Below are 26,283 nucleotides of genomic sequence, written 5' to 3' on the forward strand. Positions count from 1 at the left end.
CAATGCTCTACTGCTCCACAGCTTAATGCTGGAGGTCTCTAGCCCAACAGGATCGTGTTTATCTGCACCATAGAGTCCTATTCTATTGGTAGTTCTTTTTTACAGGGACTAGACGAGCTGCGTGTGTGCAATCGGACATTAGGCGTATCTATTGCAAGACTGTATGCTGTTGTGCAGCACTTCTGATGAGCAAGGCAGCTTGGCTCTCTCATCTAGACTATGACTGGATATTCTGACTAACATTTTGTTATTGAATACTCAAACAAAAAGCAGTAATCTATTACCTGTCAGGCAGACTGATGTGTGCCATTTTATCTTTGCTGGGACCCTTTTAAATACAAATATTTTATTTTAATAAGAATACACCAAAGCCTAGACTTCTTTTGACGCTTTGCAAAAGTAGGCTGAAGCCAGCACTAATTATAACCTTACACAGCACTAATTATACTCTTTGTAATGAAACGTGCACTTCAGTGGTCGGTATATCCGTAAAAACATGCTTTGTTAGCACAGTAGGAACGGAATGAACTGGTTTAGGAATGATTGGGTCGGTACGCAAGAAGAATGTCCTGCAGAGCAGGGCAAATTTTCTTTTATTGTGTTTAGGAGCAAGCGGTCAACCAGCTCAATAAGGGTGGAAACGAGCCAGTATATTTGTATTGAGAAATCATGCATATGAATGATTTGCATTCTTGCTAAGTGCATTAAACCATGCACTCCTGCACTAAATAATCTGTACTATTAGAAATGCAGTCTTTAGTGTAGTATTAAAAGTATGATAAACATTATGTGGTTTGCCATGGTTACACTGGTGGTTTCTGATGGTGACACTAACCAAAAAGTGTTCTTTGACTATAGCAGAACCCTTTTTTGGGTATAGAACCATCTATGAAGGCTTTTTCACCAGTGTAAAGAAGGCTGGAGATACTTGCTGTTGGGCCACGCTTTTGTATAGACAACTGGCTGCGTTGTGAAAATGACATTACACATTTGCACATGTGCTACCCTGTGGTAATGGAGGCTCCCACTAGAGGGCAGACCAGAGAACACTGACCAGGTTTCCACATTGACTTGTAAAATAATACTGAGCTCTCGCCAGCTGTTCTAACAAGCATATTTGTCACTGTGCAACAGCAAGGACACGTCATGCAGATGCAGATAATTGCAAACTTGGTCACACAGCCTTTATTTTAAACTTTTTCGCCAAATGATGCTGCTGAGTGCCTGCACTGCCCCTATTGTTTTTATGTGTACTGCAGCTTGCATACATGTAGCATTAATTTGTGAGTATACACGAGGCAGCCATCATGCATACACAAATGTGTAGTTAACAGCAAGTATATCTTTAGCCTAAGTAGAACTAGTTGTCATGGTTCTACAGCTGCTGCCTTTTTAAAGAGCCTTATAATATTTCAGTCTACGCTGTGCAAGATGTTCTTGAATAAAACGTTGATTATTAACTGCTTTGCTTTTTACATAATAAAGTATACTGTGTGTGTGTGTGTGTGTGTGTGTGTGTGTGTGTGTGTGTGTATCTCTCTCTCCTCAGGCAATGTTCGGGACAGCTAAGAAGAGGACTTTCCAGTTGGTTGCCATGAGGAACACGCTCGTTTGAATTAGTGTGTCGCTTGCCGCTTGCCACAGGCAGTCCGGATGAGGAATGACTAGAAACATGAGGAGGAGAGAGGCTTCTTTTTAATTTAGTATTATCAAATACAAATTGTGTGACACTATTTAAAGATAATTAATTATTATTCCGTTTATCTAGTCATTTTTATTTTAGTTTCTGTTTTGTCAGTTTGTTGTGCTCATCTTGAACCAGATTTCCCTTTTTGTTTTTATGGGTGAATTCAATACATATTATTCTAAATGCGCACTATATCAAGGACATCCACAGTAGTAAACTCTTCTTCAAAGTGCAAGAAGTCTCCCTTATTCAGAACTCAGGTATTTGACGTGTCATTTTAGCATGAGACACTGCAGAATGAGGTATTGCTTTTAGCTAGCAATACTGTGGCTACTTATTAAGGCCTCGTTCAATTTTACTGGCTACTGTACAGCTTAACTACAGTTTTTAGGTGTTAGGCAGATACCATTATGATGTAGTAGAGGGAGCCCAGTTTGATCCCTTTACCCTTGTGTTTTTTTTGTTTTTGTTTTTTTTTTCTTTTTTTCTTCAGATTCAGAACTGAAAGTGTGTGAGAGATTAGCGAGAAGGTGCACCTCTCCCTTGTGTCTCCCACTTCAAAGCTAGTAGTTAAAGCTTTGGCACCAGCACCAGTTTTATTAGATTCAAAACAGTCCAGCTGAAACCAAGTCTATTTTTTACAAACGCTCATCAAAAAGGCTTCTATTTTAATTCCAATCTTTCTAGGGTACCGTACAGATAATAACGTAACCCCCTGCTTTTATTTAATTTTATTTTCTTGGTTAGAAATATCAGAATTGACCTGTGGGTGTCTAATTGTGTGTGGCTGTAACAAATAAAAAAAGTCAAGTTTTGGTTAAAGGAAACCAAGGTTAGCAGTTTTTTCATTTTTGACTGCTCCATTGAGGCTTACAAGCTGACTTCTTACACTAATTCGTACGTTTTGCTTTTGTGCTCGCTCGCATAGCGTTTATGGCAAGGTTTTCCTATTAATGAACAAGCTACAGACTACTGACAACGGGCATCTCTGTTGATCCTGTATTATTAAGTTGTTTGAATAAGACACAGCTGTCAGAGACACCTTTGGCCATTATGGAACAGAGAGTCTGATTAAGCCACTCATTGCATGCAAGATGATGATTAGACCCCAAAAAACAAGTATTTTAGTTCTTGTGGTTTCTTGTTTATATTGTTACCCAATTAATTTTGTCCTCTTCATCTTGACTCCCTCTTTCCCTGTTCTTCATACTCAATCTTCTCCATTTTATATCCCCCTTTGCCATGATAAGCTGCGGCATTGTCACTTTGACTCTACACACAGCACTGACTCAGTCACTGTAGGATATGTGGCTAAGGCCCGATTCTTCCTCTCTCCTTGGTCTTTTTAGGTTGCTCTCCAATTGGATCAGTGTCAGAATAATCCCTTTATTTTTATTTTTTCCTGTGATACTCTCTCATTTTGATGCTTTCATGGGCTGAGTGTGTGGGGGGGAGGGGCATATCTTTCACATCTACGTGTTTAACCCAGTATTTTGCCCAGTCAGCCAGCGAGTGGTGCTCCACTGTGTTGTTGAATGTAGCCTAGCCGTTTACTCCGCTTATTACTCAAGTTTCGCTGCTGGCCATCATGAGATTGTTTGTTACATCCCTGGTTTTTGCACCTACTTCTGGACATATTGCATTGTATATTTCAGTTATACCTCACTCACTTTTGCGAACAACCCAGTCTAGCTTGTTCGTGTCACAGGAAGCAGTAGTAAATAGGGACATTAGAGGCTGTGCAGTAGCAGGGCCGGGTTGACCTGTTCACCATGGGGTGATTGGGCCCTGGGCTGTTAGAGGGAATGGTCCAGAAGGTTATGTATGTACTCCTCAAGGTCATTTGTTTATCATCTTTACGATCAATAGGAGCTAAAAGGCAAAAACGCAGTCTGTTTAGAAAAGAAAAGGACAAAAAAGTACACCTCTGACCACATGGTTTTGGCTACTTCTATGGCTACTGCTTGGCTACTGCTTTGTACACTCTTATACCCAGTAATCCATGTTCAAGTCTACATATGTTTAATCATTTCTTATTCCGATAGATGAATCGATGAAGATAACTGAGTGGTGTTACCCTGTTGCATGGAGACATCATGTGTAACTCTTAACAGAGCCATAATCGTTTAATATTGACACACAATCCCAGCTCTACCTGAAAGCTCATACTTTTACTGATCTGTCAGTAGTAGGAGCTTGTTTTAGGTTTTTTAATGGCAGGAGAAAATAAAACAAAAACAATGTTTTTGGGAACTCGGCATAGGCTTAACATCCAAACTGTATATTGCCATTTGAAAGTAATCCATCATAGAACAGAATCTTGAATAGGGACCTACAGTATACAATGAAGGGAAAAAAATAGCTGAAAGTCCTCCCAGGACACATTTGTCCTTCTTCGCTTGTCCATGCAGTGCCATTTTGTGCCTCGGATGACAGAAGCAGGACAAATAGAGCTAAAGCTGAATACAACAAGCTGTGCACAATTTTCTTCTATTATGTTTTCAAATTTTATTTGAGTTTTGATTTTAGCCATTGTGAAATGATTTACCCTCTACTTTGCATGAACCTTTTAAAAACCTTTAAAACAACATAAAAAAAGAAAATGATAATGGAGTAAAAAAATACAAAACAAAACTATGTACTGGAAACATGTTAAAGAAATATTGTACTCGTTTAATTTTGACAGAATTATTTTTATTAAAATACACATCCATGAGCATATATTGTGAGTCTGTGGTATTTTTTCGTGTCCTGTTCTTTTGCATGCAAAAAAAAGTAAAATATTCATATACTCTTCAACATGAAAACTTTACAAACTTTCAGAAGAAGAAAAAAAACTTGGAAACACTGGAAATCAATGAAAAGGTTTTATTCCTAGTCCTTTTTGGCCATTTCAAGTATTAGGACATCCACCCACTCATTCGTTGTTTCTCTCCTTCTTTTTTTTTTTTTTTGTAAAGTTCATCCCTTTTGTTGGAGTAACTGTCTCTACTGTCCAGATCAAGATGTTTGATGATTACCACCCCACATTCCCAACTCATCCCAAAATGAGATGCTTTTTACATTCTCACCTATTATTAATTTTTCCAATTTAGCCTTCATTAAAGTATATCAGCTGTTCAGCTGGTGGAACTGATCAAATTCATAGTGTCATGGAGAATTCTAACCAATGTATTTGGAAAGTGTAGACTTTCAGTTTTGGGTTCAGGATACTTGCATCCAAAACAGGAAATCAGTGTGGAAATGACTACCTTCATAAGTAGTCTCTATTTTCAGGGATGTAGAAGTAAGTGGGTAATAGGCTTCTCGACTGTTCTTCAGAGGGGTCTGGGTAATTCCCTCATTATTTCACTAACAAGTAAGCAGATTAGAGTTGCGTTGTTCAAGAGCTGATTTCAAATGTGAAACTTGCATGGAATTTGTTGCATTTAACACTCAACATGTTCAACAAGCTGTCACTGCTGGTGAAACAAGCCATCATTAAGTGGAAAATTCAAAGAAACTCATCAAAGAGCAATGGTCACAACTCAAATGTGACAAATCAGCTATTAAAAAGCTTTTTTTCCCCCTTATGGAGATAAAACCCCTCACAACTAGTGGCCAGACCAGGAACACCCTCCAGGAAGTTACAGTATTGATGAAAAATTTTACACATGAGTAAATACAAAGGACCACAAGATGTCAAACGTGGAGGTAGCGTTATTGTGTGGGCATGTATGGCTGCCAAAGGAACAACTTCCCTATTATTATCCCCTATTAGACTACTAAAGTTCAGCCGACTAACATTTGTATTTCTTTTTTTTGTATTTCAGAAAATGCTTTGTTCCTAAAACACGACCCACTGGAGTACTTGGGACTAGTGACTAGTGTGTATTCGGTGTGTGTAACACCTGCGTTATTTAAGCATGCTGTTGGAGCCACTGTGCTCAGGGTCAGTGTCAAGAAAGGGAAGAGGCCTCAGTCCTGTTATATATATATATTATAATAGAACGTCATAAGCAGGTCTGCTCTGCAGCCCTGTGTGCATATAGTGTATATATTGATAATGGCTTCTAGCAGCCATCTTTTTTTCGCTGGATGGACTGCAGAAGGATTGTAGATTATGTAGAGTACAGATGTTGACATCATCTACACAATATTTTTTACTTATACACTAGTATACTTGTAAGAAAAGCATTTTTAGGATGTCTGGACTGTTAAACAGTTCCAAAAGCAATGAAACAAGGTTTCCTCTGTGTTCTGTCATTCATCACCCCGGTTAGATAAACTGGGGTTAATCTAATGCTGCGATATTGGAGTAATACAGTCTTATGCAAAAGTTTCAGGGTCAGGGTCATTGTGAGTCTTAAGCCTGCCCAGAAACACTGGGCGCAAGGCAGAAGTACTAACTGGGGTGTAGCAGTACATGTATTCGTACTGAACCAGAAATCACACAGTACACACTATTAAATCAAATACGGCCATTCCACATGCTTACGTGCCACCCAAAAACCTTACATTATAAGCCGCTGGATTTGCAGTGTGTGAAACGTCACTTTGTGTACCGTTGCACCCCCAACTTGACAGGGCACTACCATGACCACACATGGGGAAGTAGCACACACCCCCATTCACTTACACTTCGACACCTAGGGGCAATTTAGCATGGCCAATTAACCTGCCCTGTGTGTTTTGGCAGGTGGAAGGAAAACAGAGGAAACCCACACCAAACACCTCACAAACAGAAAGTCAATGTTTAGTAACTATTGCTCTGTTGGTTTATTGTTTGGCATTGTAAAAAAAAACTGTTGGTCTTTTTAAAATGATTATAATGGAGATCCAAGGTGTTATTCTGACAGCAATGGTAATGGTGCAATTCATACATAAATAGTGTGAGGGAGCTTCATGTACATCATCAGGACTACTTTGCTGTTTTCCATAACTAATAGTTGAGTATTAGCATTTTATTTTAGAGCAGGATTCAGAAAAAATGAGAGTAGAGCATTCAGTTCCTTTGCTGATGCTCGATGTACAGAGTTCTACTACAGTTCTTTAAGGAACTTTAAAAGTTTCTAAACCTAATACTTGTTTTTAACCCCTGCTTCAAGTTATAAGCTTGTCTACTCCAACCTTCAAACCTACTTGAATCATTATTTAACTAAAGAAACAACACATATGTAGGTATATACAGTATATACAACATAAAAAAAGAAAACGATGATAATGGAGAAAAAATACAAAACAAAACTATGTTCTGGAAACATGTTAAAGAAATATTGTACTCGTTTAATTTTGACAGAATTATTTTTATTAAAATACACATCCATGAGCATATATTGTGAGTCTGCTGTATTTTTTCGTGTCCTGTTCTTTTGCATGCAAAAAAAAGTAAAATATTCATATACTCTTCAACATGAAAACTTTACAAACTTTCAGGAGAAGAAAAAAACTTGGAAACACTGGAAAACAATGAAAAGGTTTTACTCCTAGTCCTTTTTGGCCATTTCAAGTATTAGGACATCCACCCACTCATTCGTTGTTTCTTTTTTTATCCCTTTTGTTGGAGTAACTGTCTCTACTGTCCAGATCAAGATGTTTGATGATTACCACCCTACTTCATTCCCAACTCATCCCAAAATAAGATGCTTTTTACATTCTCACCTATTATTAATCTTCATAAGTAGTCTCTATTTTCAGGGATGTAGAAGTAAGTGGGTAAAAGGCTTCTCGACTGTTCTTCAGAGGGGTCTGGGTAATTCCCTCATTATTTCACTAACAAGTAAGCAGATTAGAGTTGCGTTGTTCAAGAGCTGATTTCAAATGTGGAACTTGCATGAAATGCATGTATGCATGTACTTACAGAAAGGATCAGAGGGGGAGGCAGCAAGTCTTCAGTTCCTTTATTCGGTTTCTTTTAAAGGTTTCTTTATGCTAAGAACCATTTAGCGCTCCTCTTCCGCTGGCTGTTCATAGTGGCTGCACCTTTGATGGACATTTGAGGGTGCTGCAACACCTGGACTTCAGCATCGGAATTCCTGTTTACACAGAACAATTTAATGCTCAGTTTACACTGTAAACATGGTTTCTTCTACCAAAAGATATGTATTTGTATTTTGACATTATTGTCAAATGTTTTCATGATTTTACTACCTTTACTACTTTTTACATTTCTGTTATCAAAAAAAGTGGAACCAAAGTAACATCTCATTTCCCATAAAACATCAACAGTAATGAGAAATGTAAAGTTTGTGTCTGTCACCATGGCATCTTTTTAAATCTGTTGGCACAAAGACAACCGCTAAGAGCAGCAGAGCTCCACCATATAGTGTCTGCAGTACACTTTTACCATCCTCACTCCACTGCCAAAACATTCACAACAGTGTGTGAGCGAGAGTCTCTTCTGCCACCAGACTTCACATCATTGTTCTCTATCAGCCTCCTGGTCCATTGGGCAATTTCATTGATGAACTGGATGTTCTCCTGAGTGGACTCCCTGTCGATGCCTCACTTATTCTGCTTGGAGATTTCAACCTTACATCAGAGAAACTTCAGTCATCATGCCTTCTCCCATTGCTGTCACCCTTTGATCTCACCTTCAACCCGTCTGCACCAACACACAGAGCAGGGAACACTCTGGACCTAATCTTCAGCAGACCTGTCCCTGCTCCTCTAGACGTCTCTGATCACCACTTCCTCTCCTTTTCACTCCCCCTCTCTGCTCCTACAACTGCTAGCTACCTCCACAAGTTCTTCCACTCTTTACCTCAATCTTCGCTCGGTTTCCCCCTCAGCTCTGGCCTCAACCGCCCTGACCACCCTGCCACCTCTTGAATCTTTCTCCTCTCTCCCATTACAAACTGCTGCAGACACTCTCCTCTCATCTATCTCCACCTCTGTCCACCTTCTCTGTCCTTACTCATCTAGATCAGCAAGTTCTTCTCCATCTACCCCTGGCTGACAGATGTTCTCTGCAAGCTAAGAATGGCTGAAAGAAAGTAGAGGAAGTCACAGGAAGACTCCTACCTCTATCCAGTCAGTCTCTTCTCTCCAGGTGTAGAGTGGAGGTAACAGCTGCTAAGGCATCATTCTAGCTACATATCTCACAGATGACCTCCTACACCTTCTCACCTCTAACAATCCCACCACCTGTCCGCTAGACCCTGATCCAGACAATTGCTCCAAACCTCCTTCCTTTCATCTTCTTTCTCATTAACAGATCTTCATCCTCAGGTCATGTAGCTACCATCCGTCTTCAAGACTGCCAGAGTTGTCCCAACTCTGGACAGCCTGCACATCGGCAACTACAGACCTAGCTACCTATACCTCTTAGCTATATGTAGGCTTATAAGGTATCTTTGGATCTTAGCTAGTCTATATAAACTAGCTAGCTAGTGGTATTTTCTGACTAAACAGCGAAGCACTTTTGTAAGTCGAGCGACTTACATGTAAGATGTAAAATGTAAATGTAAAAACAGGCCTGCAACAGTTGCTAAATAGCTAGCTAGCTAACTAGTGCTAGCTAGCTTATTTACCTGGAACATTTGGACTGTTAGGGTATCTATTAAAGCGGCAATAATTAATAATACGGCTGCTGAGTGTGTTTGAGTGTGTATAGTGTATAAATCGACTATTTAACGGTACTATTCGATTAAAATCCACATCCAAGAAGCGTGTTTTTATTTCGGTTGACTGGTAACCAAGGAGACCGGTGGATGATGTCACACACGAACACGGGCTGTGTCCGAAACGTAAGCAATGCTGCCTACTCAGACAGGATTCTGAGGCAGGAAGGCACCATGGCATCATGCTAATGGCTAATGACAACACATCCAAACGCTCATATCCAGCTGTGAGTTGTCAATTCTTATGTTATATGTTAAACACGTTAATGTAAAAGCGATTATTATTATTAATAATAATAATAATAATAAATAATTATTATTATATTATTAGTAGTAGTAGTATTTTTTTTTTGCTCGTAGTAGTAGTAGTTTTAACTTTGTTTAAACTTGTGAAAAATAAATAGATATGAATATGGTGGTGATACTGTTATTTTATTATTATATTAGCTAGAGGTCTGGCAGAAGTTCTCTGTCCTAGCAGAAATGAACAGTAGATGGCGCCAAAACCCAAGTGTTTAGCCTGGCAGGGAAAGTCCATGCTTGGTTTCCCAGTCTTAAATAAAATTGGTGCTGCTGAGGAAATTGATTAATACATGTAGGAGCTCAGATCAGCCACTGAAGACTGTGGGAGCGGTGAATGGGTGTGGACCAGGCCAGTCAGGTGATGGTAATGATCACAGCAGTCATAACAAGTGTCAGGAAATGAAATGTCTATGAGCTGGACACGGTCATATCCTGCATGATTTGAGTTAATATTCCTGGTGTGTTTGTGTGTGTTGGGGATCACTTCGCATGTCATTTGGGATACATTTGTGTTGCAGTGGCTTTATCATACGTTTAGATAATATATATATATATATATATATATTCTAAACCTAATTGATTAGAAGTTTATTAAAACAGTGCTATTGTGATAAACCAGAGTTCAGACAGTAAGCCTTTTTTTTTTTAAATACTTTTATTATCTCCATAGAACATTTTAGAATCAGCATATAGCATTCACAGTATTATACACCTTTACCCATCTGATTATAATAAAACCACAGGCTTTTGCAGATTTCATTTTGGTTTCTCATACGCAAAAGAAATAGAAACGTCCTCTCCTGGATTCTAATATACATACAAAAGTACAAGAATAAGAAAAATACTTTCCATATTTTACACATATATAAAATGCTCTTTTAATAAAAAGGGCTCCCAGTTTACAAAATTGTCCATTATTTCATATTTATATATACATATACATTTACATATATTTTTAAAAAATTATGTTCAGTACACATGGTGGTTTTGCAGTGATTGTTATAGTCAATGCTATTTGTGTGCCCTCAATAGCTGTAGATGGGGAGAGTGATAGAATAGAGAGAGGGATTATGAATCTTCATAATGTCTTAAGGAAATACTAACCAGTGCATTGCAACAGTGTCCTCCCAAAAATGAGAATATAACCTCTTCAATATCATAACCACAGCTGTCCCAGGCCCCCTGAACACTCTTCATCTACTTACAACAGTCTTCATCTTTTATCGTACCTTCACTGTAGCAGATCCAGTGAGTTCCACCAGAGAACCAGAGAGTGCAGACGCTGTGTCTGGATATCAAAACAAACCCAAGTTCTGTAGCCTTTCTCTGTTGGAAGGCAAAGTTAACTGAACTTCAGTGTGATGAAGTGGAAATGGATAAGGCTCCAGAGATGAAACTACACCTTCAATGAACACACTCACCCACCCCTGGGCTTATAAAGACCTTGGGTCACAGGCGGTTTTCCCTGGCTGCGCTGCAACTCACATTTTCTAAGATATCTGAAACCTTCACACGCCAAGTTTTTAAGTTTATGAAGTCAAAATAAAGCATTTTTTGCATTTTTGTCCAGTTGATAACATCTGTTTTCCCAATTACCTTATTAATATTTGACAAGCCAATTAGTGGATTGATGGATAGTCAAAAGTAACACATTTGAGCAAGTCGTTGCAGTTATGCAAGAACCTTGTATCTTCATTTTTAATGTTTCTCACTCTTTGACATTATTAATGGAAATATGGAAATGCTCCATTGAAAGTAAGGTGTGGCATTTTGGAGCTACAAGGTTTTGCAGAACAAACATGAAATACTTAATCTGTATCAATTTAAGCCATTATACAGTGGTTTACTTGCGCTGTTCTGCTACTGTCCGTTCACATTAATATACTTTATCCCAGCTGCCTCCAACCATGGTCCTGGAGACCCACTGCCCTGCACATTTTTGTGCTTCCCCTGCTTTGGCACTCAGCAAGGACTAGGTAAGGAGTTGGGTCAGGTATGGGGAAGCCAGGTAAACTCTAAAATGTGCAGGACAGTGCCACCCCAAGCTCGGGTTGGGCTTTACTGCTTTGCTCTATTAATTCAGTAGGTGCCAGTTAGTAGATTGATGAATAGTCCAAATAAAACATTTTAGTAAATGTTGGATTTTTATATATTTTCTAGTCATTGACCAAGTAGTCACACACACAATGCCCTCTTTGAAGTAGTCACACACACAATGCCCTCTTTTTACAAAAACTGTCTTCTCACACACACCTCTGCTCATCAGGAGCAGACTGTATGAACAAGGTCTCAGTTGTGCATGATTTTGGCCTTTTCCAAACATGAGAGGAATTTCCTTTTTTTTCCCTTACACACTCTCACACAAACACAGGACACATGGGATGGCGTACAGACAGCCGGGTCCACAAGAGGTCACGACCCCCTGAAGCAACACCTCTCCACCTTCCAGCCACGTCTCAGTGCTAACATCTATTATTGATATATTTCTGGGGAGAGTGAATAACAACCCCAGGCAGGCAAATACGGCTGGCCAGCTTCAAAAGGAGAGTCCATCCCGTGGTTCCTAGCGTCCTGGGAAGCCAGAGGCGAGCCAAAGCTGAAAGGAGTGTGAAGAAGGGTCGACAGCGAGGCACAGCGATTAAAAATGAGTTAGAGACAAGAGCCCATGCTTTGTCAAAGGCTTCACACCTTCGGTGAGAATGAAAAGAGACAGGCGCTGAGTTACAGCAAACACAAACATGCCTACAGCGTCAGTGATCACCGTGCGAAGGCTGACATGTGAATGAGTGGAATTCAGTAACACAAGCTGAACGAGAACTCAACTGTTCAAACATCATTAGAACTAGACTTCCTCTGATTTTAATCTCATACCAGGACATGACTGCTTCAACAAAGAAATGAATGTTCCACCGTTCTGGCTGCAACGCAGTAGATAGTAGGCAACGTATGGGCTCATGTAAGTGCACTGTCATGATGATTGTATGGAAACAGACATGTTCTCTAAGGCTGAATTGACCTTTCCATGCTCTGGCCACAAATGCAGCCTTCTTAACTGTTGAGACGTTGGAGGAGCTTTATAGAACACTGGCAAAAATCCCATTCAAACCAATGGGAGACTGTAGCACAACTTTAGTGTTTGTCAGAATGCAGTTTTTATGCTTTTTTTTTGGAAACTACAGTAGGTAATAACACTGCCTTCCCAGTTGTAGAGTAGGGTTTGAATTCTGCTACACCAAAGAGAGTCCATGGATAAGACTCCTAAAAACTACATTCGTCTGCCTACGTAACACAATTCAAATGTAGGACGCTTCGAATCAGGGCATCATCCAATTGCCATTGAGCTGCCATTAGCCTGAAGGCAAGTTTACCCAAAGTTCTGTAAAGCTTGTCAAATTGTTGCTATGTGGTCTGCAGGACTACAAATTACCCCATTAAAGGCATGATGCAGAGGAGGCTCAACAGATGGTAAAGAGGCAGATTTTAAAAGCACATACTGTAGCCACAGCTAGAACCTACAGAAACTGATATGTGTGAACATGGCATGGTGCATCGTAACTCCTAGAGCAGTTTTGTACAGAGGCCCAACTGTACAACATAGTCGTCATGGATTTGGACAGTTCTAATAGACTTGCATTATTTTCATCTTGACGGTCCTCATTATTACCAGTGCTACTATGTCAATTTTGACATGCAGGAAACAGCACATACACTGCAGATGAGTCTCACTTCCAAAACAAGCCAAAAAGACTGCAGTGTTCACTTCTCCTTCCACAGTGCACACACTGATCTGACCAGGCATCCCAATTCTATTGGAGTCAAATACATTGACTCAAGGGCGTGTGAAGGTGTGTGTGTTTGCAACTGTGCATGTGTTCCTTCATCTATTCCGGCAGAGTCTCCGAGTTTCTTGCTGTAGGAGATGGATGACCTTGCTTTTGTCCAGGTACAAGATCAAAAGAGACTGCTTTAAAAGAAATACATAAGGCGCAATGAAGGGAGAGCCGTAAGGCACTTCCATGAGAAGACGAGCGTGTACGTGTACTCTCTGGCTGCACTTCCACACACACCATCTCCACTGCAAAGACCCCCTTTCGATTTTCAACTGCATGGAAAGTCCTCAGGGAAATGAACATCTTCTTGATGTCGTGTGACAGAACGGTACAGTACTTTAAACAGTCTGTTTTGCCTTCGTTTTGTCTAGTTGTGCATAAAGACTTCATATGAGCGGGTTGATTTCATAATGTTGAGGTCATAAGAAAACCTTGAAATGCTTTTTTTGTTGCTTTCTTTTATACCTGTTGAAAATTCCAGCTGCCCTTTATGTTGTAGGAACATGAGCAATCTGAAAAGCAGGCCTTTTCATAACTTACACTTTGTTCCTTCTGTTAAAGTTATCATTTTGGGCGCACAAGGTTTTCTTATGACATCAATGACGTGTGTTGCGCGAACAAAGGCTGCTGGGAATGGGCCGTTTCACAACGTGATGAAGTTGCCGTCTTCCCTCATGCTCTCCTGGCTACTGCTTGTTTTGGTGGGGCTGCCATTGTGCGTGGGTGTGGTCAGTGAGCTCAGGGAGGCCTTACTGTCTGACAGAGAGCTGCTGCTGGGCAGGGAGACACTTTGGGGGAGGGGCCTGTGACCGTACGCCCCCGACGATTGAGTGTTGCTGTAGGCGTTCCCGTTAGCCAGGCGATGGGGTGTGTAGGAGGGGAGGTTATCGCTCTCAATGATGAGGTCAGGGTCGTCATCGTCGCTGTCCCCTTCTGCCACGCTGTTGCTATTACTGCACTGGCTGACTGTTTGTGAGGCGGGGCTGTGCGCGGAGTCCTGGGAGAGGATAGAGCCTCCAGAGCCAGCTGAGCCGTTGCCAGCCGAAGCTTTGCTTCCGCGGTGCACCACGTTGTTGCGTTGGTTGGCCGGCTTGACCGTCACGATCAGGTTGTGGCTGTTGGCCACCATCATGTCCGTCACCTGGTCAAGTGACTTTCCTGCCACATCGATACCGTTTACCTCTAGAATCTCGTCATTGACCCCCAACAGACCCGTGCTCTCGGCCAGGCCGCCCCTCACCAGACGCGAGATGAAGACGCCCGGGACCTTTTCCACGCCCTGTGGTGTAACACGTACACTGACGCCATCACGGATGTAAAAGCCCAGGGGCTTGTGGGTGCCGTGCTTGTGCAGACGCACACGCCGGTGCGTCTCGGGCAGGATGTCCACGTCAATGATGGAGGAGATCTGACGGAAATCCTGAGGCAGGCCGATCAGTAGGGCTGGCTTGTTCTTCTGCTGCGAGGGACGCAGGCCTGCAAGACCCTTCTTTCTCCTCTGCAGCGAATTAGTGGGAAAGACCACAGGTTCGTCCACATCTGAGAGAGAGAAAGAGAAGAAGAGAGACTGGTTACACAAACAACTTAATTTAGTGATTTCCAATTCCCAACAACTAGATAGGACTCCCTCAATCACATGACACTACCAGTGCAGGCTGGCATGTGCTTCCACCATGTCAAATGAAGCCATCCATTGCCATCCTTTCAGACAGCTGAATACGCTTGAAGGAGAGCAATAACTGCAAGTTCTGTCAACAGATACGAACACGGCATTAGCTGTTCTTCAGCTAAAATAGTTTATCTGTTATTAATTGTGTATCTACACTTTTACATATTAAACATCTAAAAACACATCACAATAAGTAAGTAAGAATTTGATCGATATCACTAGTTCATTTTATCTTTTTTTTTTAATCAATTTTATCAATATCAACTCTACCCTCTGTGCCTACCCGAATACCAATGTCAACCAAGGTTACAATCTTTATTTAAATCTGGTTTCACAGGATTCCCAGTTAGCATTAGCACATGTAAAACATCCAGGCATGTTAATCCAGACCTTACTATGAATCAGGCACAAGCATGCAACCACCAAAAACTGAGTCTGCACCAACTGCCACAATTACCTCTCAATGTCTTTATCTGAAAAAAAAAATGCCTTGTATCCGTTGACCTATATCAGCCCATAACACTCCTTTCTCTATTCATCACGGCAAAGCGCAAACTAATAATTCTATTTTTCTCTGAAAATGGGTGACAGAGATGCCAGCCAGTGACAGTGTTAATATGCTGTGATAAGGTCAGGAGGAACCACCAGTGCGAAGCAACAGCACAGACTCAATCACGGTAATGGCAGGGCGGATGCAGGGACGGATAGATGGATGAAAATAAAAAGCGATTGCAATAAATCTGTCTCAGTCACTTGTAAAAAGGACAGAGGTCAGCAGACAGAATCAGATTACGAGCGAGGCAGATAAATCAAAGCCACTGTCACAGCGATTTAGAGTTGCCTGCACACCAGACCCCCCCCCCAAAAAAAAAACTTAAAAAACAAAAAACACACAGTTGTCAGACAGGTAGGGAAGGATTTGGGTAACATGGAGAGGGAGTTTGATACACAGGGCATGCTGGGATTAGTAAGAACAGCTAGATACAGAAAAAAACAGGACGTTGTTAACACCATCACTCAGATGGGGGGGGGGGGGGTAACTATAATGTACTATTTTTCCATTAGTTACTATTACAAAATGTATACTAACACCTTGAAGTAAGATTCTAAGTAACAGTGTGATCAGAATGAAATTATGAATTATAAATAAATGATTCACAATCACAGAAATTTAGTACAATATTCAACAGGTCTATGACAATTTCTACTTATCCCCAGTCAACTAAGAATGGATGGAATTCCTTAAAGGGATTTTGTTCCAAACATATCCCTTTTGAATGTTCTCATTTAAATCAATATAACTGTACTGATATTATACAATCATACAACTCACTCTTCACTTCTTCACTACATTACATGTAATCACAGTCCATGAAAATAATACAACTGGTGGAGCAACTTCAGTAACTTGACCTGGAATGATCAAGCAAGCAGAGACAATGTTGTGTTCACCAAGCTAATGACAAAGGCACCCAGTCATAGTGAAGCAGTAAGGCGGCTTGGCAAGATGAAAATTAGTGGTATGATAGCATTTTGGGTTAGAGGCTTAACGTGCTACACATCCAGTTTGCTGCTATTACTCTAAAGCGGTTACTTGTAAACGAGGAAACATGAGCAATTGCCCAGCCCGGCTCACTTCCAGCAACTGTTTGGTGTTTTATTTGAAATGTAGTTACAGTCCGTGAGAGCAGAGGATGAAGAGAATTTGTATAGTGAAATCATAAACTACTGCTGAAAGGCTGCAGCACAGGGAGGTTAATAATCATTTAAGATGATAGTTTTCTTTTTAAAGTAGGTTTAACATAGCTGTAAGAATTATTCAGGTAGAACTGTCTTATGTAAAACATTACAAAGTATTTATTATGATCATTTTTCAATTACTGTCGTACAAAACTTCCCTTATTGTCAGACCAGTCGCGTGTATGTGTTCTCGCTCAGTTACTAACACAATGATTTGTCTATACAAAAAAGCAAAGGCTATTTATAAGGTTGAGCAAAATCAATTGCGCCGCATATCCACACAGATTCATTGATTTTTCTTTTTTTTCCTTCTAACTACTACATCCCAGGAACACTACATGCATAAATACATATATGCAGTCCCCCCCAAAAGTCATTGAACAGCAAGGACAGTTGTTCTGTTTTTGTTATGAACTGAAGACATTTTTAAAGGAACAGGAGAAGAGCGATCAGAAGACCAGATAACTATCCATGGAAGAACAGCAAGCCTTTTTAAAGCTGAGAAGGGAGGGGAAATCTATTTGAGCCATTGGGCACAACCAATACAACCCTTTGATAACCACTGGTATACTAACAACCGGACATCGGGCGGGTCGACCATAGAAAAGAACAGCAGCTGATGACAGAAGCATTGTGAGAGCTGTTGGTTGAAAACATGAATCAGTGACATCACCATCAACCTCCACAGGGCAGGGGTGACGGTATCACAATCCACATTCTGAACAAGACTTACAGCAGAAACATAGAGGCCATACCACAAGATACAAACCACCCAAAATTAGAACTGGCAATATTGTAAAAATACAATATGACGATATTTAAAGATATTTTTCACAATACGCAACAGCCACAGATTCTTAAAACTATTCAGACTACTATTCAGATAGGCTCCTATACGCAATACAGTGATTTTATTCAACATATGCTGCCATTCATCTAATTAAACCAGTCTAATTACATTGTTTGTAAGGAAACATAGTTGATCGGTTGTTTAGTGCATATTGTGTATCGCAATAACAGAATGTATCATCATATTGCCCAGCTCTACCCAAAAGCAATATTATTGTATGGAATTTAACAAATCCATAAAACACTTGTGATTACATGCCTACAACATTCGCACAGCACTGAACACAGACTTGCATATAGATCTGCACAAACCCCACCAGCATTCTGAGTGTATCTCACCATTCTTTAAAGAAAACAAAAACATCCATGCCATTGGCCTTCTCGGCACAATTTCCAATCATCTGCGTCATCATATTCCACATACTGCACAATGAGTGGCTCTTTCAAAACAGCTGATGAGGAGGAATTAGATTAATTAGGCAGTTTGACCACATGCCCGGGCAAGCCCATGAAGGGGCCAGCCCAAGATTATTACACAGAGCTCTTCACGTCTAATTCATTATCACTGCCTGATAGTAAGGGTGGGAGGGTTGTGGGTGGGGGGTTTGGGTGGGGGCGGTGAGTCAGCGAGTCAGCCGCACCCTGACCCCTGACCCCTGCACTAATAAGAAGTGACACATACTCATCAACAGATGCCCAGACCGACGCTCTAATTCTAGCAAGGACAATAGAGGCAAGTGTGTGGCCGTTTTTTTGCACTTGTGTTTACTCTGCCGTGTTTTGCAACTACACACATAAAAATAAATGGTGTCAAATGGAACCACAAAATGGCTCAAAGTGAAGCAATACCATCAAAGAACCACTGTGGGTTCCATAAAAACTGAAAACAGAAAAAGAGCATGTCTCAGTTTAGTAAAAACCTGAAGTTTATAATAAAATGTCCTGACCAACTGAAGGTACATCCAAGCCAAGAATCATTTAGGAACCTTTTATTTTTATAGGTGTAAGCATTTGCCATTTCAATGGTGTAGACCATTTACACACTCAGTTGTAGTGAGGTTGACATTGCCAGATGTCAACCTGCCCGTAGATCTCTGAATTTTACTGCCTGTATTAGACCTGATCGTTTTGAGCAAATTCAGCGACTTTTCTGTTTTAGCTGTTTGTTGTTTAACACATTGTTTTACATGCTGACCTACTAAATGTTGACTTGCACATATCGCACAAATCTGTCAAAATAGGCAATATCTAATTTATTTTATGGTTTATTCAAAACTACATGAACCTACATGCATGTCTCTTTACAAAAAGCATCCCCTAATTCTGTCCAAAACTGACACCATCATATACCTACATATATTGCTGTTCACTGATGAACAAAATCTGGATATAGTATATTCATCAGGTGGAGATGACAATGTACTGGTGTTCCAACAAATATGATGAGTCCAACAAATATACAGACAAATATGTCCTGCCCCAATTCAGTCCCTCCTAAAGGTTTGGATCATTTGCCAAATTAATTTTAATTAATTTAATTATTTTTTGTCAGCGATGCTGGTACAGAGACATCTGTAACACAGCATCCTCTATAGTCTAGTTGTTATAAACAGACATTATTCACAGGCTTTCACAGAAGGTAACAATGCAGTTTAGAGTCTGCAGTGTGGAACCATAAAAATAACATAACATAATACTTGTAGTTCTAGCATTCTGACTGCATTTGAGAAAACCCCTTTTTGTGGCAGATACTGACGCTGCCCAAAACAGCATCAATCTACACATAGATCTTCAAACAAACTGACTCCAAATATTTGAACTGTGATTCCAAACTTTTGAACAGTAGTGTAGGTCTCTGTGTGTTAGTCTGACTTGTTAGTCTTCATGTCATTTATGTCGTATGCTCTGCCCATAGCAGGAGTCTGGGCCTGCCTGCCTGTCTCCCTCCATTAAACTAAAAGGCTGGACCCCCCGCAGTGAGCTGAGCAGTTTGTGTTATTAAAGCTGCTCAGGGGCTGGAAGGAGGTGGCCCGGCCTGCTGGTTAGCCAGCCACAGCGAGGGGGAGGCGGGAGCCAGCCATCCAGACAGGCAGGTCAAAGACAGGGCTGGCCTGAGGGAGAGAGGAGAGTCTGGGGGTCCGCCCATTCCGCATGGACTGAGAGAGAGAGAGAAGGAGGGTGAGAGAAACGCAGACAGAATGCTTGTTTGTTTTGAGATGAAAGAACACAAAATATGAGGCTTTCTGGGCATTCATTTTATTATAACTTTCTCATTTTATCATCATGAGCTCTGTCTATAGTTCTGGATAATTTATAGTTTCCTAATTATTCTTAAGACCAACATTTGCCAAAGAACATCTAGTCTCAAATGCATCTACAACCTTATTTCTAAAGGACTCTTAGAGTTCTTTGGATCTAACCAAACTAAATGTGTTAAATAAGACAGGCCCCTTTAAAATCCTCTCCGACAATGCTCTGATTATCTGCAGTTTATTTTAAGCAGGCATTTTAAACAGCAATAAATGTGGGGGAAAAGGGCAGTAAATTACAAATCAGGTTTAGCAATATGTAAACATTTTCAGCCGTTTGTGATAAACCTATCGAACTAGAACTATTTAAATAGATCAGCACAACTAATAAAACAAGTGCTTTCTCCAAAATACTACTTTCAATGACTGCTGCAGTCACAGAAAGTGTCTTCAGTACTTTCGAAAAGGTCCGAAAAGAACACAGTCAGAACAGAATCCCAAAACTTCAATTGTCAAAAACTTAAAAAACTTCAACTTCAAGTATACCTCAAAGTCCACCAAGGCTTACTTTTAGAAGATTTGGGAGTGGTCATCACAGTCACAGACTTGAACCTCATAGAAAATCTTAGGTGGGGTTTGAAGAAGGCAGCTGCAGCATGTAAACCCAAAAATATAAGTAAACTGGAGGCCACTTCCCATGAGGAATAGACTAGGATTCCTCAGGAATGCTGCCAAAAGCTGGTGTCTGGCTATGCATCACATTTGCTGCAGACCATAACAGCAAAGGGAAGATTTACTAAATTCTAAAGACGTCAGTAATTAAGGGAAAAAGACATTTGTATTTGTTTAGTTATATTACCTCCATCTCTCAACACTGTTAAAATCCAATGTCCATATTGCTGCTGTCCAAGGACCACGTGTCTCCATTTTTGTCGTTGTTAGTTTTCTAGTTTTTATCGTTTGAACCCTGTAGCTGCTTCTGTACACTGTGTAAATGATTCCGAATGAATATATCAATAGAAATGCTCTATAATAGCTGGAATAAATGTTATAATTTTACAACTGCCAATCAAAGAAAAATTCTGCCTTCTCTGCCTAACAGTCACAATTTTTACATACATAATAAATATACATGTTTTTCATTAGACAGCAAGGATACGTTTAAATATGTTACAAAAGATTAAGGTTTTAATGAGATGTCCTAATGCTTTTACATGACTGTATATGGGTTAATCAGCTGAGTTGGTGTACATGCATCAAGACTTGTCTGTGTGATCAAACATTTTAAAACATTATTGAAAATAGTTCATTTCAGCTTCTTACTGGAAGATACATGAGAGATTACCTCATGATCATTTAGTAGTGCATTTTATGAACCTGGCCCATTGTTGATATGTGCATTTCTTTGTAAAGTGCTGAGGATGCTGATCATGATGATGGTGTATGTGTGCTCACGCTGTGTGTTATAAACATCAGGTTGATAAGTGTACTGATGTGATGTATAGCTGGACACATTAGAGGCTAATGCATAGAGCACTTACAGCTGATGAAGAGCCCAAGCCTTCACACATACAAGCACACACACAACGAGGAATACTCTCCATATCTCCTCTACTTCTCTCTGTCTCTCTCAGCTCCATCAATCACTTCAGCTGGATGACACGTAATCACAGTATATGACTAATCACTGAACCCACTCATATTCTCTGTGTTTCCCTGGCAACCTCACACTAATGTAATCGGGGAGGATGCGAGGAGACAGTAAGTCAAAAGAGGTTACGGGACAAGCTCAAAAAAACATCCCCCAAACACAGAGACGCACCCATACAAACACACACGCGCACACACCTTCTGAGTCTGAGAGTCATAACAACATTACCGAAGCTCTTATCAAATTACCCAAGTCTGGAGTGGCAGAAGACTTAAATTACCATAGAACACACAGACAGCTTCTCTTGCGAGTGGGAAACACTGAGACACTGAGATCAAGAGGAAAACAGGAACAAAGGACGCCTGTGGAATCCCTGACTGTTCTAAAAGGTTTTGGAAAAATGAAAGCCCTTTAAAGACTAGAGGTAGTGCTGTTTTGCTTTATTATCCAAATGAAATTATGAAATTACATATTTCATTATAGTGAGTTACACAACAAATGACATTTACTAGGGATGTCCCTATCCAGTTCAGTGGATTGGTATCTGGGCTGATGTAGGCATGTTTTAACTGATCAGGTATTGGCTATGTTGTTGAACTTTTGCAACGACACAGATAATCTCTTCTATCCTATTCTAGTCTACTATACTTTATATTTATATGGAAAAACACTCCCTCCATGTCTTTTCTATTGAAATACGTCTGGTTAGAAACTAAACAAGGAATACTGCCCACCTTTCCCTTGTGTTTTTTTTTTTTACCCAATTTTAGACAGCCAATTACCCAACCCAACCCACTTGTTAGTACTCCTTCAATCACGTTATACACCTTACACTGAGAGGGTGATTACTGACGCATACCTCCGCAATCACATGCGGAACCAATCACTGCCGCTTTTCGATCTGCCACCGATCTGCAGCTTAGATGAATTGGCGAGCAGAGACCCACAGCAAAAACAGAACCATCTACCCACCTGGAGAGAGCAAGGCCAATTGTGCTCCCTAAGGCTCCTGATGGCAAGCAGCACGACCCAAGTTTCAAACCAGCTCTCCCCGGGTCATAGTGGAAGCACCTTAGTGCGACTAGTTTTAAACCAGCATTCAAAACCAAGAGGAGAATCACAGCATACTCAGTAGTCGACTGGTGAAAAAACAAGAGATACCATTTTCCATGCATATCACACATGAAGTGATTTCACTGCAGCATTTTAAAGTAACTGCTAATAATCATGGAGGTCAGTGATTCTAGATAGATATTAAACCCCCTAAAAATGTCTATTTTAAAAACTGGATACATAACGTCACATTTTACATATAACCTGTTTAAAAAACAAATGGTACTTCTTTCCATGAATTATTACTGTGCACAAAACACGTTAAAATTATATTTATAAAATACACAAACGTGGCAACAGAAAGCATAGAATCTGCACTTTTGACATAATGTCAATTAGCTACAAACAAAAAAATTATAATGAATTCCACATGAATTAATATAATTAAATTCCACTAACTCAATCCCTTTACATATAAAATTCTGCAATGTCTGTAACTAAAGACCAAAAAAAAAAACCCAGGACAGTCACAGGAATCTAACATCCTGAGCACACACACACACACACACACCAGATACCAGAAATGGAAAAAAATAGCATGACAATATCAGCAATAAAGGCCAGTCGTCTGAGAGCCAAGGGCACTGTCTGTGCTTCTGAACATTGTTCTCAGGATTAGAGTCAAAGAAGGCCTACATGGACTTCCTCTACTTTTGATGGAACACAGCATTCTGGGAATAACAACAAGTGGAAGGGCTGTTGCAGCAAAAAGTGCATAGTAACAAGAATGACAGGCAGGTCAAATCATTACAGCTTGCTTCTATCTTTATATGACTTTGTGATTCTCCTTTCTCTCCCTATCTCTCTTTCCCTCTCTCTCCCTCTCTCCCATTTCTCATATGTTTTCTCAGTGCCAAGATAAAACTCCCAAGTGACAGTCAGTCAGCAAGACAGAAATATGCCCAAATCCCAACTTATGTGTGCGGGTGTGTCTCTCAGACACAAAACATACCCATTCTTCTAAGTGAGCAGGCCCAAAAAATACAGCGCACACCTATGTGACGCTTCTAAAGTCCCTCGAGCCTGAAGTTACCGAATTTTGAATTATTCAGCCTGCAACAACAGAACAGTTCCATGACCAATCTTAGATTTAAATTTGACTAGCCAGTGACTGGGTCAGGTATATTATGCTAGTTATGGTAGCTTATTGACTTTAGGGTTCCACCTCTGAGCAGTGTGTTATGCTAGTGTAATGTAGCATATTGACGGAGGGTTAACACCTCATAATATTCTGTTATGGCAGAGGCATTATGCTTATTGACTCAGAGCCTACAGATCACATCGGAAAGTTATTACAGAGTCATATATCGTTTGGACATGGGGGCCAATGGATTAACTGGGAGGAAGGGCTGGGCTGCCAATTTCCAGCTACAGCTCAACATCAGCCCCTATGCTAGGAAAATCAGGATTTTGAGTAAGTATGATTAAATTATTTCCACAATGGAAGAGAAAACAATTTACAGTACAGTTTTTTTGTGTGTGACAGTAATTGTCTGAGGTTGAACACTGTCTGATCCGTCTCTTTGAAGTGCCAATTCCACAGTATGGAATGTGGGCTATGTATCTCCAACTATAATTAAATGATCTGCCCCTTTCCAGCTTAGTCATAGCAATCGCACGCTAATAGCTCAGTGATGTCAATAATGAAAAAACGTCTTTCATACAGCTCTACTGCATAAGTTCACAGTTGGTGTTATATTGCCATTGCAATCATGATATTAACTCAACAGCACTGATTTCCAGCCATTCAAAATGTGGTGGGCTAATCCGAGATAGATTAGAATGTGTATAGTGTGACAGGCTGTGTGGGGGCAAGCTGTATGAATATGAAAAATAATACGCAACTGTTACAGATTATGGCTTCTCCTTTAGGGATGCAACCAGGCCTAGGTCTACAAGATCCAATAGGAGCACCTTAATGAGTATTGTCCGGCGTCCTGTGTTTTTAGTAAACAGTTATATACTGGAATGTTCAGACTGGTCTGACTCATCTTCCAGTTACTTCAAAACACTGCAGCGAAATCACTTCATGTTTGATGTGATATTGGTTTGGGTATGCATTAGCCCACTTTTCTAACCACACTATTCAGTGCTGGTTTAAAACTACCCCCAAAAGTGAAGCAGAGCGCTTCCACTATAGATTTGCTTCCAGACATAATTTAAGAGGAAATGTGTGACGGGAGTTCCCCTACATGGTTTTGGTGGCATGGACAAAAATGACAGAAAATTAACAAATATCTGCAGGATAAGTAGCTCAAACACAGCCAAAAATGTAGTGTTTATAATCCACTCTAAAAAAGTCCCACACTACAGACTAGAACCTATTCTATAGCCTTCTGAGAACCTTCCTTACTGCTGTGGGAAAGTGAAAAATGGCTGTCTGTTAATGGTGTCTAGAAGAGGGCCATCTTCTAAACCGGTAAAACATAAAATTGCTTACGATAGTCAATACCTAATCCATTACAATATGCCTTGATTGACCCTGATTATGATCGATCGTGACATCTCTACTGTTTACCCATCAACTTAATAGGTTGTTTTCTTTTTTTTCTCTTTTTATACACACCACCACCACCTCACCAAGGTCATAATTACCATCCAGCCACCTTTCTGGTACATAACCAGGAAAAACACAAAAGGGATCAACTGTTTTGCATGCGGAATAAACTATAAAAAAGTAATGATAAATACACACCAGGAATAAACCAGGAATCTGGTTGTTGCTTCTTCTTGTGGTAAACATGTGGTAAGAGTGGGTGGTGTGTAAATGAAGCATGAATGTCTTCCTCAGCTGTCACAAACAAAACTATAATCAGACAATTTAATCGTTTATCAGATTTTTAGCTCCCCAAAAGCCTTTTTTGAGCCGGGTTTCACACTGTAATGCTCGTTGAATGGCACATTACAATACACAAGAGAAAGGGCTGGGGACAAAATGACTTCTTCTGTTTTGCTGTAATGTAAATGAAGAAATGACAATTTTGTGATGGAGCAAAGTCAGATGAAAGTGCAGAAAGCATAATGGCTCCATCAGTTCATTCAATTGTTGCAACTGTTGCAGACCTATCCTCCTCCTCCTGTTCAGAGAAACAGCAGCAGCCTGGCCTTCTTATCCTTGCAGAACATGAATCTTCACTAGGGATTGTGGCAGTGTTTTTTGTGTTGAACAAAATAAATCACAATATATCACCTTGCTTACAGTATCGCAATATATTTCAAAAGATTGAATCGTAACCCCTGTATCATGATACATATTGCATCGCCAGGTTCTTGCTAATACACAGCTCTACTCTTCACAGGCATTCTGTGTCCATCCTGCTGATTCCTCCAGCACAGAGTAACAGTAGGCATGCATGTCCCATTAATAATTACACAGCAAGTAGGGGAGACAGACTGGATTGCTTCCACTGACCTGCTGCTGTTGCTGGCTACAGAAAAGATGGACACTTGATGCCACTGGTAGGATGCTGCTGACAGTGCTACTTCAGACTGCGACTTTTCACTGCTTCGGTCACTGGATGCCATTATCTTAGTGATCTAGTAGCCCACAAAACTGCTCACAGGAACTGTGAGCACAGGAACTGTGAGCAC

The 26,283-nt window shown here is 40.4% G+C and overlaps 2 protein-coding genes across 3 annotated transcripts in view; one reads left to right on the forward strand and one right to left on the reverse strand.

Annotated features, from left to right (window-relative positions):
* ranbp10 (RAN binding protein 10) overlaps positions 1-4,408 on the forward strand; it is a 41,537-nt gene extending 37,129 nt beyond the window's left edge. For both annotated transcript variants that reach the window (XM_072695426.1, XM_072695427.1), the window contains exon 15: positions 1,550-4,408. The gene's annotated coding sequence lies outside the window, so the exon portion shown is untranslated. The remainder of the gene's footprint in view (positions 1-1,549) is intronic.
* Positions 4,409-10,258: 5,850 nt separating this feature from the next.
* pard6a (par-6 family cell polarity regulator alpha) overlaps positions 10,259-26,283 on the reverse strand; it is a 35,380-nt gene continuing 19,355 nt past the window's right edge. Inside the window, exon 3 of the mRNA XM_072695554.1 lies at positions 10,259-14,960. Within this exon, the coding sequence (XP_072551655.1) occupies positions 14,065-14,960 (896 nt within the window). The 3' untranslated portion in view covers positions 10,259-14,064. The remainder of the gene's footprint in view (positions 14,961-26,283) is intronic.

The sequence above is a fragment of the Salminus brasiliensis genome, chromosome 13 (genome assembly GCF_030463535.1).
Source record: "Salminus brasiliensis chromosome 13, fSalBra1.hap2, whole genome shotgun sequence".
Taxonomy (NCBI): domain Eukaryota; kingdom Metazoa; phylum Chordata; class Actinopteri; order Characiformes; family Bryconidae; genus Salminus; species Salminus brasiliensis.